The 13,984-nt window shown below is 30.1% G+C and overlaps 1 protein-coding gene and 2 pseudogenes across 2 annotated transcripts; 1 reads left to right on the plus strand and 2 right to left on the minus strand.

Moving 5' to 3' along the window:
* The first annotated feature begins 983 nt into the window (after positions 1-983).
* Positions 984-2,781, plus strand: LOC145188979 (mitochondrial 2-oxoglutarate/malate carrier protein pseudogene; annotated as a pseudogene). Its single transcript, XR_016452783.1, has 2 exons — positions 984-1,100; positions 1,216-2,781. The product of XR_016452783.1 is annotated as a mitochondrial 2-oxoglutarate/malate carrier protein pseudogene (transcript).
* A 1,206-nt stretch (positions 2,782-3,987) lies between these two features.
* LOC149888214 (uncharacterized) lies at positions 3,988-6,130 on the minus strand. The gene is made up of 2 exons (XM_090088370.1): positions 5,518-6,130; positions 3,988-5,406 (listed from the first exon to the last, which is right to left on the minus strand). Exons 1-2 carry the CDS (start codon positions 5,966-5,968, stop codon positions 4,070-4,072), a joined length of 1,788 nt encoding a protein of 595 aa, XP_089944496.1. The 5' UTR covers positions 5,969-6,130; the 3' UTR covers positions 3,988-4,069.
* A 1,822-nt stretch (positions 6,131-7,952) lies between these two features.
* On the minus strand, positions 7,953-9,405 carry LOC149888215 (uncharacterized; annotated as a pseudogene).
* Between the last annotated feature and the right edge of the window lie 4,579 nt (positions 9,406-13,984).

The following is a 13,984-nucleotide window of genomic DNA, read 5'->3' on the forward strand; positions in this document are numbered from 1 at the left end:
ATTACTATTATTTTTTTTAAATTATGATTTAATCTTTTTTCTGAAAATAAGTGAATGCAGTGGCTTGTAATGTTATTTGCTTTTAATATCAATTTTCATAACATTTTTTACTAGTTGTATACCTCATACAAACTGCTTGATTACCATTTTATTCCTTTTATGCTCCATTGTGTTTTATCAAGTTAAACAAGTCTTTTGATATTAAAATATGAAATATATTTCTTCTTTAGGTTTAACGACAAAAAAAAAAAAAAAAAAAAGTTAATAACAATAATTTGTCATGAAAAATAACTCAATAGTCTGTGGATGGATGGATGGATGATGGGTTGAACAGAATGTGAAGTTATAGTGAAAATGTTTTGAAAAAGTTCAAGAATAAAATGGCGGCTCTCATTCTCTAATCATGGAAGCTTCTGTGCTTTTTTAAACAATTGGATTTTTGTTTTAAATGTTTTTGGTTAAAAAAGTGGCTGTTTAGGTGGGATATATTGTTGGACTTCAATTTAATTTGATGAGTAATATATAAGTGCAAGAGAACCCTTTGGTTGTATAAAATGTGAAGGAATTTCATAAATATCTACCTTTTAGACATAACTTGAGCTGTTAAAAACTTCTACATCTGTGATCTTTTCTCCTTAAGTTAAGTGAAAGATAGATTTGGAGAAACTTGATTTTAAAACCCATGTTTAGTCATAATTTAACATAATCTTATGCTTTTCCTGCTATGCAGATTTAGATGTATTAGAATACTTTTTTCTTGTCTGCCTTTTTTTTTTTTATGTATTACAATGCTTTTTTTTTTGTCTGCCTTTTTTTGGATATTGTTTGGAATTTTTCATTTGTTTATATTTTTACATATTTCGTATTTTTGTTTACTAAGTTTGTTAATTTTTTGTTGTTGTTGCTGAAAGACATTTGATTTGTATATATAATTGTGTAATTGATACTAGAAAAGCTCGAAAATATTCTGTTTAATCTTTTTTTAAAGCTTTTTATAAAGCTTTACACAGAGTTTTCTTCTCTCAAAACAGTTGTCAAATCACGCAATAAAATGTCAAGCGTCTGAATAATAAGTTACATTTACATAAACTCTATAAAAGGTGGGTGGCCAGGGTGATAATAATCAAATCTTGATTTGTTTAATATTGCTTCTTTATTTTATGAAACATTCTAAATTTTAAAAAAATATTTTTCATTATATTTTTTTTTTTTTAGGAAGCAAATTTTACGAGATAAAATGCTTATATTTTACTCTTAACTTAAAATCATAAAGGTTGAGAATGTTCCTTTGATTATTATATTAGTTGAACAGAGATTTTTAAATTGCGTTCTGTTGACAGTTTATTACAACTTTTCTTTATGCAAAAAGTTTGTCACACTGATTTTCTATCAACTTGATAAAAACCACGTGCTTACTTTTATTATGATGCTTACTTATTACTGATGAAACAGCGGTAACGTTAAAATGAGCGTTGAAATAAAACCTTTACCTATATTGTCTAATTTTGTTATTGGTGGTGCGGCTGGAATATGTGCTTCGTCTGTTATACATCCGTTAGATCTTATTAAAGTTCGAATGCAAATGAACGGTATAAAAGGAATTCAGAAGGAGTACAAAAGTGCTGTACATGCTTTTATTTACATTTCACGAACAGAAGGACCATTCGCCCTTTACAGCGGATTATCAGCAGCAATTTTTCGTCAAGCCTCGTATACGGCTGTGAGACTAGGGGTTTTTACAAGCCTCAAGGAATACTTTAAAGAGGCTAACGGAGAATTGTCTCTCTTTAAAAATGTCGCTATTGCTATGTTTTCTGGTGGGTGTGGAGCTTTGGTCGGTAATCCAGCAGAAGTCGCTTTAGTTCGAATGACAAACGATGGAAGGCTCCCTAAAGAACAACAAAGAGGATACAAGAATGTATTCGATGCTTTGCGTCGCATAGTGTCCGAAGAAGGCGTACTGACGTTATGGAGAGGATGTCAACCGACTATTATAAGAGCTATCAGCCTAAATGCAGTTCAGCCTACCACCTATACCCAAATGAAGCAACTGTTTTTAGGCAAAAACTATTTCAACGATGATATTAAATGTTATATAGTTGCAAGTGCAATAAGTGGCTTCATTTCCACTGTGGTTGCTTTGCCAGCAGATATAATTAAAACAAGATGCCAAACTGTTACTTTAAAGCAAACTTATAAAGAAATAATAATAAACATAATCACTCAAGAAGGATTTTTTGCGCTCTGGAAAGGTTTTACGCCATGCTACTTGCGACTAGTTCCTCAATCTATTCTATTTTTTACGTTTTTGGAGCACTTTCAACAGCTCGCACAATGTTTTCAGCAGCAGAAATTGATAACACCTCACTTAAAATATATCAACATCAGTGATAAAAATTAAAAGAATTCAAAAATCGTAATAAAGTATCCCGAAAATTGTATTAATACTTTTTTTTTAACTATACAAAGGTTGGCTTTCTCTACAATAATTAAATAATGCACAGTAAAGTATTGAAAATTTCAACTGTTGTCCATGAACTGATAGACTAACACTATGTGAAGAATCTTTCTCTTTTGCTGTGTTTTCTTAGCACACCGCTTCTTTTTTTACCGAGATAATTCAATGTCTCAGTGCAATACCTGAAAAATCACTCATCAATATCTGATTATTTCTCATAAAACCTTGAGCGAGTGTTAATAGTAATATTTCATTCTCATTCCATAAAATTGTATATATTAGTGTACTTATACTTTTAAAAACATTTTCTAAAATTTACAAAATAGTAATTTATAATATATTTATAAAAATATGTTTTCTCAAGATAAATTTTAAATGTCTGAAATTAATAAATTTTTTTTTTCATTTATTTTTTCAGATTTTGTGAAAAATATTGTTTTTGACCTTCATAGTTAAAAAAAAATCAGATTAACTTTTCGGAGTTAAACTTCATCTTTAGAACCTTTTATTGTGTTTAACTTTGTACTGATATAAAAGATTGTTTAGCAACATTTTACTAAAAAGAATTTCTTTTTTTTTATCTTATCCAAAAATAGAAAGTTAAAAACGCTTTTTAAAAAAAGTATTAATTTTGTGCAAGAGATAAATAAAACAGTGTAAATTACGGCATCAGTATGTTAACAAGAAGTTTGCTAAAGAATTTGCACATATCTACCTTTCCGCAATCTAAATATAAAGTACGAAAGGATGAGCTTAATGTTTTGTTTTTTAATCAAGGAACATTATTAACATTTGACTATATAGTTAACAGGCTCTATTATACAATTGAAGACTACACGGGAAGAAACGGCAGGGTCACATTTTTTCGTTTTGAGATAATTCATTTTTAACCTTTTAAGCCTGTATATCTTTTAAATTTTTAGGAAAAATGTGTGGATTTTTAAAGTATATTGCAAAAATAACCATTTTTGTATGCAATTAAAGTTATACTTTCAATTTAAGTGCAATAATTTTCATTTTAGACATTCTTTTTTAAGTGAAGTTTTTTTTGGACTCTGCCGTTTTTTCCCCGGTATAACGTCTTTTTAAGTTTTTAGATCAAGTGAAAAGTTAATGTTTTAATTATTTTATATTAGCTTGTAAATAAAATCAGGCAGGAGCCTTTTTAATCAACCGACTTCACCACTGGAACCTAGTATCGACCTTAAAACAGTCTTGGGGCCAGTATGAATTAAAAATACCTTTTTGTTGTTGATGACAAAATGCAATTTTTCTTCTTAATTCTAAGGTTTAAAGCTTTGCCCATACAGATGTCACTTTTCTTTCACAAAACTATATGTACAAACAGGTATTTATTGCAGGGAGTCTTTCCTTATAATAAATGAGTTTTAAATTTTTATGGGTAAATGTAACTAAAAAACTAATATTTATGTCTATTCTCAATTTTTATCTTAATATCAATATTTCAATATCTTGTGATTATTAATTTTATAAATTGATTCAGTTTAAATGCAGAGAAAGAAAAAACATTAACTTTTAAAAATCTTTCAAGAAACATTAACAAAAAAAAGAAAAAGAAAGGTCAAACTACAAATGAAAAAAGGCGTCTATTTATTCATCATCTTCAGAGTCAATATTTTCATGAAATGCCTCGACAAGCTCTTGATTGTAAGGCAGAGAATCATAAAACTCTGTATTGGATGTGAACTTTTTTAACACTTGTAGGTCTCTGTACTTTGCCTCGGAGATACAAAGTTTTGCATTATATAGTATTGGGATCTCACCTTTTATAGCAATCTTCCTATTATTTTTTAAATTTGTTTTTAATAATAACCCATTCCACGAATCACGATGAAATATAATGCCAGTTGAGTCTCCTCTAAAACAAATTTCACAAAGAGGACGTGTTGGAATTGGACATTTGTTCTTATAAAATGGTCTTAAAAAATCAGTTATATTTTTTACCATATCTTGCATCAATTCTACAACTTGAAATGGAGTGGGTCTTTTACGAGCATTTCTGAATGTGTTAATCCAATCTAATGGAATACATGCAGGTGTTTTGCAATTAATTAACCCCATATCTTTATCACACTCCATATAAGAATGTCCGCGTTCTGGAAACATAACTTTAATGAAGTCAAACCTTTTTTTTTCATGAATAAGGAAATCCATAAAACGAATTAATGTATAGTTTTTGTTTTGGCCGGCACATGAATCACAAAACAGCTCTACAGATCGAATTTCTTTGTCTAAATGTTTCATAAAAAAATCATATAACATTGACGTTACCTCATCAGCCCCTTTTCTAGCAATAGTTTCATCATAACAATACAAAAAAACTTCATTACTTGAAAGCACGTGAATATTAAATGAATAAAATGCCAGTTTTCTTCTGTAGTAAAAGTCATTGGTTGATAGATTTGGTAAATTGAGATTTTTTTGGAAATCAAAAGCAATTGACTCAAATCTTTGTTCCCTTTGTGCTTTAAACCGTGCATTTCGTTTTCTAACATAAAATGTTTTGGCATCTTTGTGGTGTTGTTCTTTCTGTAATTCTATCTCATCTAATTGTTGTTTAAGCTTTTTGCACTCTGAATTAAGAGATAGTTCAAATTTTATTGATTCGATTTTAATTTTAAACTCATCACATTTAGAACAAGTGTCAGTTCTAGGGTACCCAAAAGAAATGTTAAAATTAGTGTTAAATATTTTGCGATAAGATTCATATGACAATTTTTCATTTCCATACTTGATTTTAAACAGGTTAAACATCTTGGTAATATTCAGTTCTTCAGGAAGATATAGTCGCCTAGTTTTATTTTGAGAATAGTGAGACTCTCGACCTCTGAAAGAAGAAATGTGATCACATATCTTATTTTTAAGTTCAGGAGTAAAATTATTATAATGATTTTTGTGTTTTCCTCTTTGATCGTGGGGTGAGTGACCTATATAATGAAAAAACGTAATTTTTATATAAGATTAATGTTATTGAAAACTTGCATTAAGAAAAAAGATTTTATAACTATTAATGTATTCAATAAAAAATTATAATTTGCCTGTGGTTAAAAGACTTCTTTTTATTGTCTCCAATCTTCCCTTCTTTATCCCAAAGATTGAAGTAAATGCAGAAAAGCAAACATGAACAAACGAATTCTCACTTGTTATTACCTCTTGATTTGTAATAAAAAGTTTATATTTGTAACTGCTATTATAACCTTTTGAATCGATATTTCGTGGTCTTCTTCTTGAAACATTATTTAAAGTTATTAAACTAGCAAGATACGAATCTTGAGCATCCTTGCTGGCTAGAGAGTTAAAATAACTTAATAAAGAAATTCTATCTTCTCTTTTAACAATTTCGAAGCATTTCAACCTTTTACAATTACATTCAGGTCCTGTTTTATGTGATGCTAGTCTTTGTTTTTTTTTACTTTCACGCAATCTTTCCTTACTTTTTCGTTTTTTGGATTTCTTTAGCATTTCTAATGGTTTTTCATTTGCCGCCATTTTTACTAAACTTACATCAACCAAGTCATCTGTTACTATTTTGAAAAACAAGGACTTAAAGCTATCAATATCAGTCTTGATAATTCAAAAAATAAGGAAGGTAAACTTGGTTGATGTCTTTTAGAAAGTTCCGAACATTATTCACATTCTTAAAAATTTGTTTTTCGGGGAGGTAATTTTTTGTATAATGAAGAAAAGAGATTTCATTCCGTCAAACTTTAAATATGCATCAAATTGTTTATTTGATTTGAATTCAAATACAAACTATGCTTTGGTGGTTAATAAAGCTAGAATGTGTAAAATGTCAAAATTTTCAAAATGTGACCCTGCCGTTTCTTCCCGTGGAGTCTTCAATTATATTATGCAATTATATTATTTGCTTTTTGTATGTTTGCATGTCACCTTCTACTTACTTTTTATGTGGTTCTAAGAACTTATGTCTACTTTTTGTTCACTGAAACTGGAATTTGAGCTCTTTCAATTTTATCGCGTTATGTTAAACTGATTACTTCTATTGTAGGTAAATTTGCGTGAATCAAATTTAATTCTTCAGTTTATTTTACTTCCATTCTTAAACTTTTTAAATCTAAAATGTTTGTTTCGTTATCAAAACTACATTAGTACGCATCAACAAAACGTACACAAAAGATAACCAATTGCGTTCTTCGTAAGTCAGTTCAAACGATGGCTTAGATGAACCTAATGTTTTATCCTTCCAATAATAGAATTGCAAAAGTCCAAAAATAATTATAAAAGAAGAAACTTGGCAAAGTTTATTTTAAATATTTTTTAGTTTTGATTTGCCTCTTGCATAAGATGTCAACAAAAATAACTATATTTAATAACTAAGTTTAAAGCTTAAGCGATCTACGATTTTGCATGAAAACCAACTCATAACATTCCTCCCCAGTTTCTTACATTGATTGCTTTTTTGTATTTCTATATATTCATTGTATGCTGACACCTATTTGCTTCTTAAGTGGTTCTAAGAACGTCTTATCAACTTTTTGATCACAGAAGTTGGCAGCTGAGCTCTTTCAGTACTATGACATTATTTTACCTTACAAACTGTATTTTTAGAAACTCCAGATATTCTGATCAATTCTGTTTGTAAGTAAACCCTCGTGGATCAATTTTAATACTAAAGGTATTACTTTTTTTTTTCCATTCTTTAAACTTGCTCAAAAGTTCAAAACTACATTATTAGGCATCAACAAAACGTGCACAAAAAAACAAACCTACTCCGTTCCTTTGAAATCATGCAACCTTTCTTAAAGACTGCAAATCGTTGCCGCACCCTGATTCTCTTTTTTATATTACATATCTTAATTCTTTTATAGTTCATTCCATTAAAAAAAAAGAAAGGGTTGCCCTGTGGGCCAATTTTTAGGGGGCAAAAACTTAAAAATTGACCATTTTGTGGTAAAAATATTTCAAAATGCAGAAGGTCACATAGAATAAAATTTGGCATTTAACTAGCTTGATGTTAGAGGTATGCAATCAACCTCAAAAACTTAACAACTTACTTATTCCTTGGGGTCGTGCTTTATTTGTTTGAAGGATACAAAAAAAAATGATATTTTTATCCCCCATAATGACCGAAAAATCGTTATATTTTATTTTTAACACATATATTCTTATAATTTTGAGGTTTATTGCACAACCTTGTACATAATAAACAATCTGTCAAAATATGAGAAGTTTTAATCAAACCGTTTTTGAAATATCTTTGCCACAGTCAGGCAAAGTTGGGAAAATGTGGAAACCTTAGAAAAAAAGGTTTAAAAAAAAAATTATGTTAACTCTATTGTTAATAATAATTATATTTATCTGGAGCCTTTTTATCTATTAAGTATTACACTGTAGACTATATTCAAACAATAGATGTACTTTATTTATCAAAAGTCTTATATAATAACCCATTTCTACTTGCGAATGAATAAAAAGCTAAAATGGTAAGAAAAATTTACTTTTCCCTGTTAAATGCCATGTTCATACAAACTGCAAGTATTACAAAACAAGTATGATAAAACTAATTTGATATAAACATTAAAAACTTCCTGCTCCATATGACAAACCCTCATTATTTTTATTTTCACTTCCCTTACTCTTTTTCACTCCACGCAGAAACTTGCGACGCATCCTATAGTTCTCACCATTTTTTCGACTTGCATTTTTTAATCGTGAACGATTTCTGCCTTTGCAACCAAGCTTAGTGTAGCTGCTTTCTCCATCTGCATTTTATCATATATTTTTAATGTGGCTAAATTTCCAATATTAAAATGAGCAACTGCATCATAAGCAGCAATTTCCAACTGTACTAGTTTTACAAATGTATCTTTTGGAACACGATTCCATATTGTTGCATTGAAAGACTCATTTTGATTCTGAGTTTTGCCATGGAGGCATTTGCTGAGTAAATTTTCATCTTGTAAAGCTATAAAGATTGGTTTAACAAACTTTATAACACTGATGGGTAGTCCTGGTCCTGGTTTATAATTTTGGGTATTATTCAACTTGTCAAGATGATATTGACACCATGTACCTGGCTCCTTTGGACAAAATGTGTGATAATTATGTTCTTTTGATGATGCCACATGAAAAAGTGCAGCCATCACAGCAATCTGCATTCCTTTTAGATTTCCTGTATTTGAACGTATTGCAATACCATAATAGTTTTGCAGCTTATCAATAACAGCATCAGTTAACTTTCCTTTCCCTCCTAGTTCCTTCTCTCTCTTTTTTAATTCACGTAATCGTGTTCCAACGCGCTTCTGGACATGGCCAATGCATTCTTGTTTAACCACTTTTGTGCCATCATAAACATTTTCAATAGAAAGAAAATTTTTTGAATCCCCATCCCCATAAAACTCAATGTATCGCATTTTATTTAATTCTATAGATCGATTAAAAATTTTTTCTGTGCCAACCAATTCCATTGATGGTGCAGATCCATGATGATTGTTTGTACAAGTATGGTCTGCTATAAAACTTGCATATTTCTCTACGTTTGAATGTTTCCATATTCTGGCATTAATACAAGCCTGGCAATATTTACTCATTACCTCAATATCTAGTACTCGACCTGTGTCAATAGAAATTGCTGCAACAATACCGTTATTTGAACTAAATCCACGCCGCTGCCAAGTACCATCAACAGATACACCTGCATCACATAATATATCTGCTTGACTATCTAAATGAGGCAAAATAGATTGCTGCTGTCTGACGATTGGATCTAGTTTTTTCAATGTTCGTATTTCTTTAACAGCTTGATGCATTATATTTTTGGCAACTTTTTTGATTACAACTTGATAATTAGAAGCAATACTATTGTAACTTTTTTCTGTCATAGGGGGAGGATGATTTAGTATCTGTACAAACAAAAAGCCAAAATCAACTTTGAAAAAAGGGCTTAAAAAGATGAAAAACAACATTTAAAAACGGTTGCTATGCGCGTTGCTAGGATAATTTAAATAATGAACATCTAAATAAATGAAATTTTGATCAATATCAGCATAGATAGCAAAAATTTAAAAATCAGCAATAGTTTCTACGATAAATTTGAGTTAAAATAAGTGTATTTTTGAAAAATTAATTTTTTCAATAATTTACACTTTTTTAACAGGGTTGTGCCCCCTTAATGCTTCAATTTCAAATCATTTCTATTTTTTTAGTTCATTCAATTCAAATGATGGCTTTAAACAATAGACCTAATGTTTATATCCTTCTAATAATAGCATTGCAAAAATCAAAATAAATAAATAAATAAAAAAGAATCTTGGTAAAGTTTATTTTAAACATTCGTTAGTTTTAATTTGCCTCTTGCATAAGATGTTAACAAAAAAAAGGCTGTTTAATACCTTGATGCAAAGCTTATAAATACAATTCATGATAAGCATCTCAACTTTCTCCGCTCTGTACTTTTCATAAAACAGAAATTCAAGTTTATCAAAAGTTTTAGCTCTTATTGTACTATTCAAAAACGACAAATGTAGGGCATAAATGAGCAAAAATAAGACCCCTAAATGAAAAGTTACATATTAGTATGTGCGAATAATTTATAGTTAGATTTTAATCAAATTATTTTTCTAGGACTTCTGTGAAACATGTTGGTTTTAACATACACTGTACTGCAATTTTTTTGACATGAAACATTATTGCGATAGAGTAACCTGTTTCAAGTACATATTGCAACAAAGTAACCTGCTTTCAAATCACATTATTGCAACAAAGTAACCTACTTTCAAATCACATTATTGTTACAAAGTTAGTTAGATGGGTCTGAATAATTATCGATGAGCTGTTTTTATATTAATCGACAGTTAACATTTTACCATTTCCTCTTTATTTATATAAATACTAACGAATTTTAATTGCATGTTAGTGTTTTCCCCAAAAGGAAGTGCATTAAATAAGCAAAACCAGGCTTTATTTTAAATCTCTACCGTTACATCTAATGATTGCTTGCAATAAACTAGTTCTGTGAGCTTCATGAAGAAGGCTGACTTTTCCACTTTCTTTCTCTCATATATATTGTTATTCGCTAAATTCTGCTAGATCAAAATCTTAGAGCTGGCAGAATTGTGGAACGTGCTGCATGTACAACAATAGTCACTGTGATATTCAGCTAAAAACATGCATGTTGAAAAAAAATGTGCAAATGAGCTCTACAAAGTCAGAAGCTAGAACTTCTCCAAAATAAGTGGAAGTAACATCATTGAATGCTTTGAATGTCTCCATGTATGGAGACATTCACTTCACTTCTTTCCGTCTACTTCAGGTATGTTACTTTCACATCACTTCTTTCCGTCTCTTCAGGTATATCTTTTAGTTTGGAAGAGTGATTAAGTAGCTATTTCCATATATTTCTATTGAATTCTCCAGAGTAAAATTTTGTTTGTGTAAGTCTTTCTATTCATTTGTCGGTTACTTCAGGGGATACTCCCATATAAAATATGGAGTCTAGATAAGTGACAGATCCAGAAAAGTTTGTTAAACAAATGTTGTAGGTTTTAGTGCCATGGCTACACTGCAATTAACTTTGAAATCAGTTTTCAACGTCCGAGTGTTTTATATGCGAAAGAATTACGTTCTTTTTAACAGATTAAATGTCCAATTTTGAGCTATGAAATATATTTGTTATCTAAGGACTCTTTTTCACTCTAAACTTTATTTCAAATTAACTATTCTTTGCAAAAACTCACAAATAGTATAAAAAAGTTAATTTAACTATTATCACAATTTAAAAGTATTTTAAACTTTTACTGAATTAAACATAAAGAAAAAATGCAACGGAAACAAGTTTCATAAGTTTTTTTACTATCGAAATCAGCCACAAACTGCTTCCCATAATCTGGGTAAATAGGGGATCTCTTTTATCTCTGACAATTTATAGCAAAATGTGATGAAGGGCTTCAGAACTTGTTCATTAAAGTAACCAAGGGGTTTTCTTTTAAGTTCAATGAACTGTTTCATGTGAAAAAAAAAACAGCATGGACTTTGGGTCTCACTCTTCTGAGAAGGTTTAATTGGTCACCAGTTTCTCTAGAAACCCTGGCAGTACCATCAGGTGAAGACGGTTTTGATTAAACAACAAAAGAAGCAATGTGTTAAGCAAGATTTGTATCGTTGTTGCAATACACTTAAAATTATTCCTGAAAGTTGACTGATTACAGTCATGTGGTAGACAACAGCCAGAAGAATAGGCAATCTGAGCAATGCTTTGGTGCCTGATGGGTTTATTTTTCTAGTTTTAAAGGAAATAGTGAATGCTTTTGATTGTGCTTCAAACGACCAATCTGGCAAATAAGGCATTTACATGAGTCATCTCTAGTAACAGGTCAAATTTAAATTTATTTGAAGTCAAAGAGAGTTGGAAGATAGTTCTTAGTTTGGTACTTTTGGCGAAAAACTGATCTGCATTGATCATATATTCCAAGGGGCATGCGAGAATAATTTAAACCAATGATTTGTCCTAACAGGTCAAAAATCTTTTCAATGATTGTGGTTTTTAACTCTTTTGTGCATTTACCCATACACAAAAGACATACAGTTTTACGAAATTTATCAAGACTCTTAGCAGAATTAGGCATTCTCATAAAATCTTTGCAAAATAAAATTCTAGTTAATTAACAAGCTTATCAGTTCAATCCAAATTATTCTAAAAAACTAATAAGCAATATTGTAATATTTAAAGTTTAAGAAAATAAATTATGTGCGTTTGATGGTGTATCAGCCGAAACAAATAATATTTAAAGGTATGCCTTATTAGTAAATTATGTGCGTTTGATGGTGTATCAGCCGAAACAAATAATATTTAAAGGTATGTCTTATTAGTAAATTATGTGCGTTTGATGGTGTATCAGCCGAAACAAATAATATTTAAAGGTATGCCTTATTAGTAAATTATGTGCGTTTGATGGTGTATCAGCCGAAACAAATAATATTTAAAGGTATGTCTTATTAGTAAATTATGTGCGTTTGATGGTGTATCAGCCGAAACAAATAATATTTAAAGGTATGCCTTATTAGTAAATTATGTGCGTTTGATGGTGTATCAGCCGAAACAAATATTTAAAGGTATGCCTTATTAGTAAATTATGTGCGTTTGATGGTGTATCAGCCGAAACAAAAAATATTTAAAGGTATGTCTTATTAGAAAGTTCGTGTTTTTGGAAAAATTGTAAACAAACTTGATCCTTTGACTTAAGTGTTTATTTTTCTAACACTGTGATCAAAATGCTATTTAAAAAACAAATATCTAAAAACTGACTTTAGTTAATTTAATTAAACTGAAAATAAATATGCAATTTCTTTTAATACTTGCTAAGCTCCAGAAACTTGTTACTAAACAGTATAATAAACAAAAAAAATAGGTTTTCGGAAGTTTAAAAGAAGGATCTAAAATCATAAATGAGTCTGGTTTAATAAGCTAAAATCTCATAAATCTAAAATGCAGAGGTGGGCACTTCCGATAAAAGTTCCGATATTCCGCTAGTATCGGATTAAGAAAAAAATATCGGATTATCGTACTAATATATGTATCGGAATTCGGCTATCGGACTGACCATATTAGATATCCGATATTCCGATAACTAACGGACTTAGCATAAAGTACTGGACAATTGGACTGTCCAAATTTTGTATTTTCGTCTTCCTGATTTTTATATACAAAATAAATGATTTTTTTTTTTTGAACAAGTACAGATTCAAATTCACAATCACGCATATCTCCTCTGTTCCAACAACTACTCCTGTTTTGTTTTTAACTGTTGTTCTTCCCCTTTCCAACCGGGGGACGTCATTATCTACTTTAAATGCTACATTAAGTCAAATTGTCCATCAGCACTGTTAGATTCTTATCTCAACAGCTCCGTAAGATGGATTTCGGAAAAGATCGTTATATTCCTGATCCTTATAGTCCCAAAATACATTAACCCTGGTTACCTAGTTTCGCTACTATGAAGCTGTATAATATAAATTTACTACAGTAAATTCGAGAAACGAAATACTTCCTCTCACAAAACCGTAGCTACCGAAACTTGTTAGTTACCCCCAGTTTCAGTTTTGTGACTAAGCAGTATTTAAGTATTAATGAATCATTAATTACTTAAAAAACCATCATTGATGGGTTTTATACTTCTTTTCTGTAAACAATTACAGCTAGATATAATGCCAAGTTGAAACAGACAAATATTTAATATTTACTTCAAGTCGGACATCTAGTGCTATTAGCCACAGTGATATGTAAAGCCACCCTAATAGTGAAATGAACCTGAGGAGTGACGAAGAGGAGATAATTATGCTTGACACCTCCAGACAAGGAGAAGACCTATTTTCCTATGAGACAGCCAGCTTGCTACAGGCAACATAGTCAGCCTGTGCAAGTTGCCTAAGGCAAGCAGATAAAAAAAAATCAAAAAAAACTTTTAAATTTTTTTTAAGATATCAGACTATCGGAATATCGATTATCGGACGGGCTATATAGAAAAACTATCGGATTATCGATAGCGA

This window comes from Hydra viridissima, unplaced genomic scaffold (assembly GCF_058129835.1).
Source record: "Hydra viridissima isolate aposymbiotic clone 2 unplaced genomic scaffold, HvirCarnegie_v1 scaffold_5, whole genome shotgun sequence".
Classification (NCBI taxonomy): Eukaryota; Metazoa; Cnidaria; class Hydrozoa; order Anthoathecata; family Hydridae; genus Hydra; species Hydra viridissima.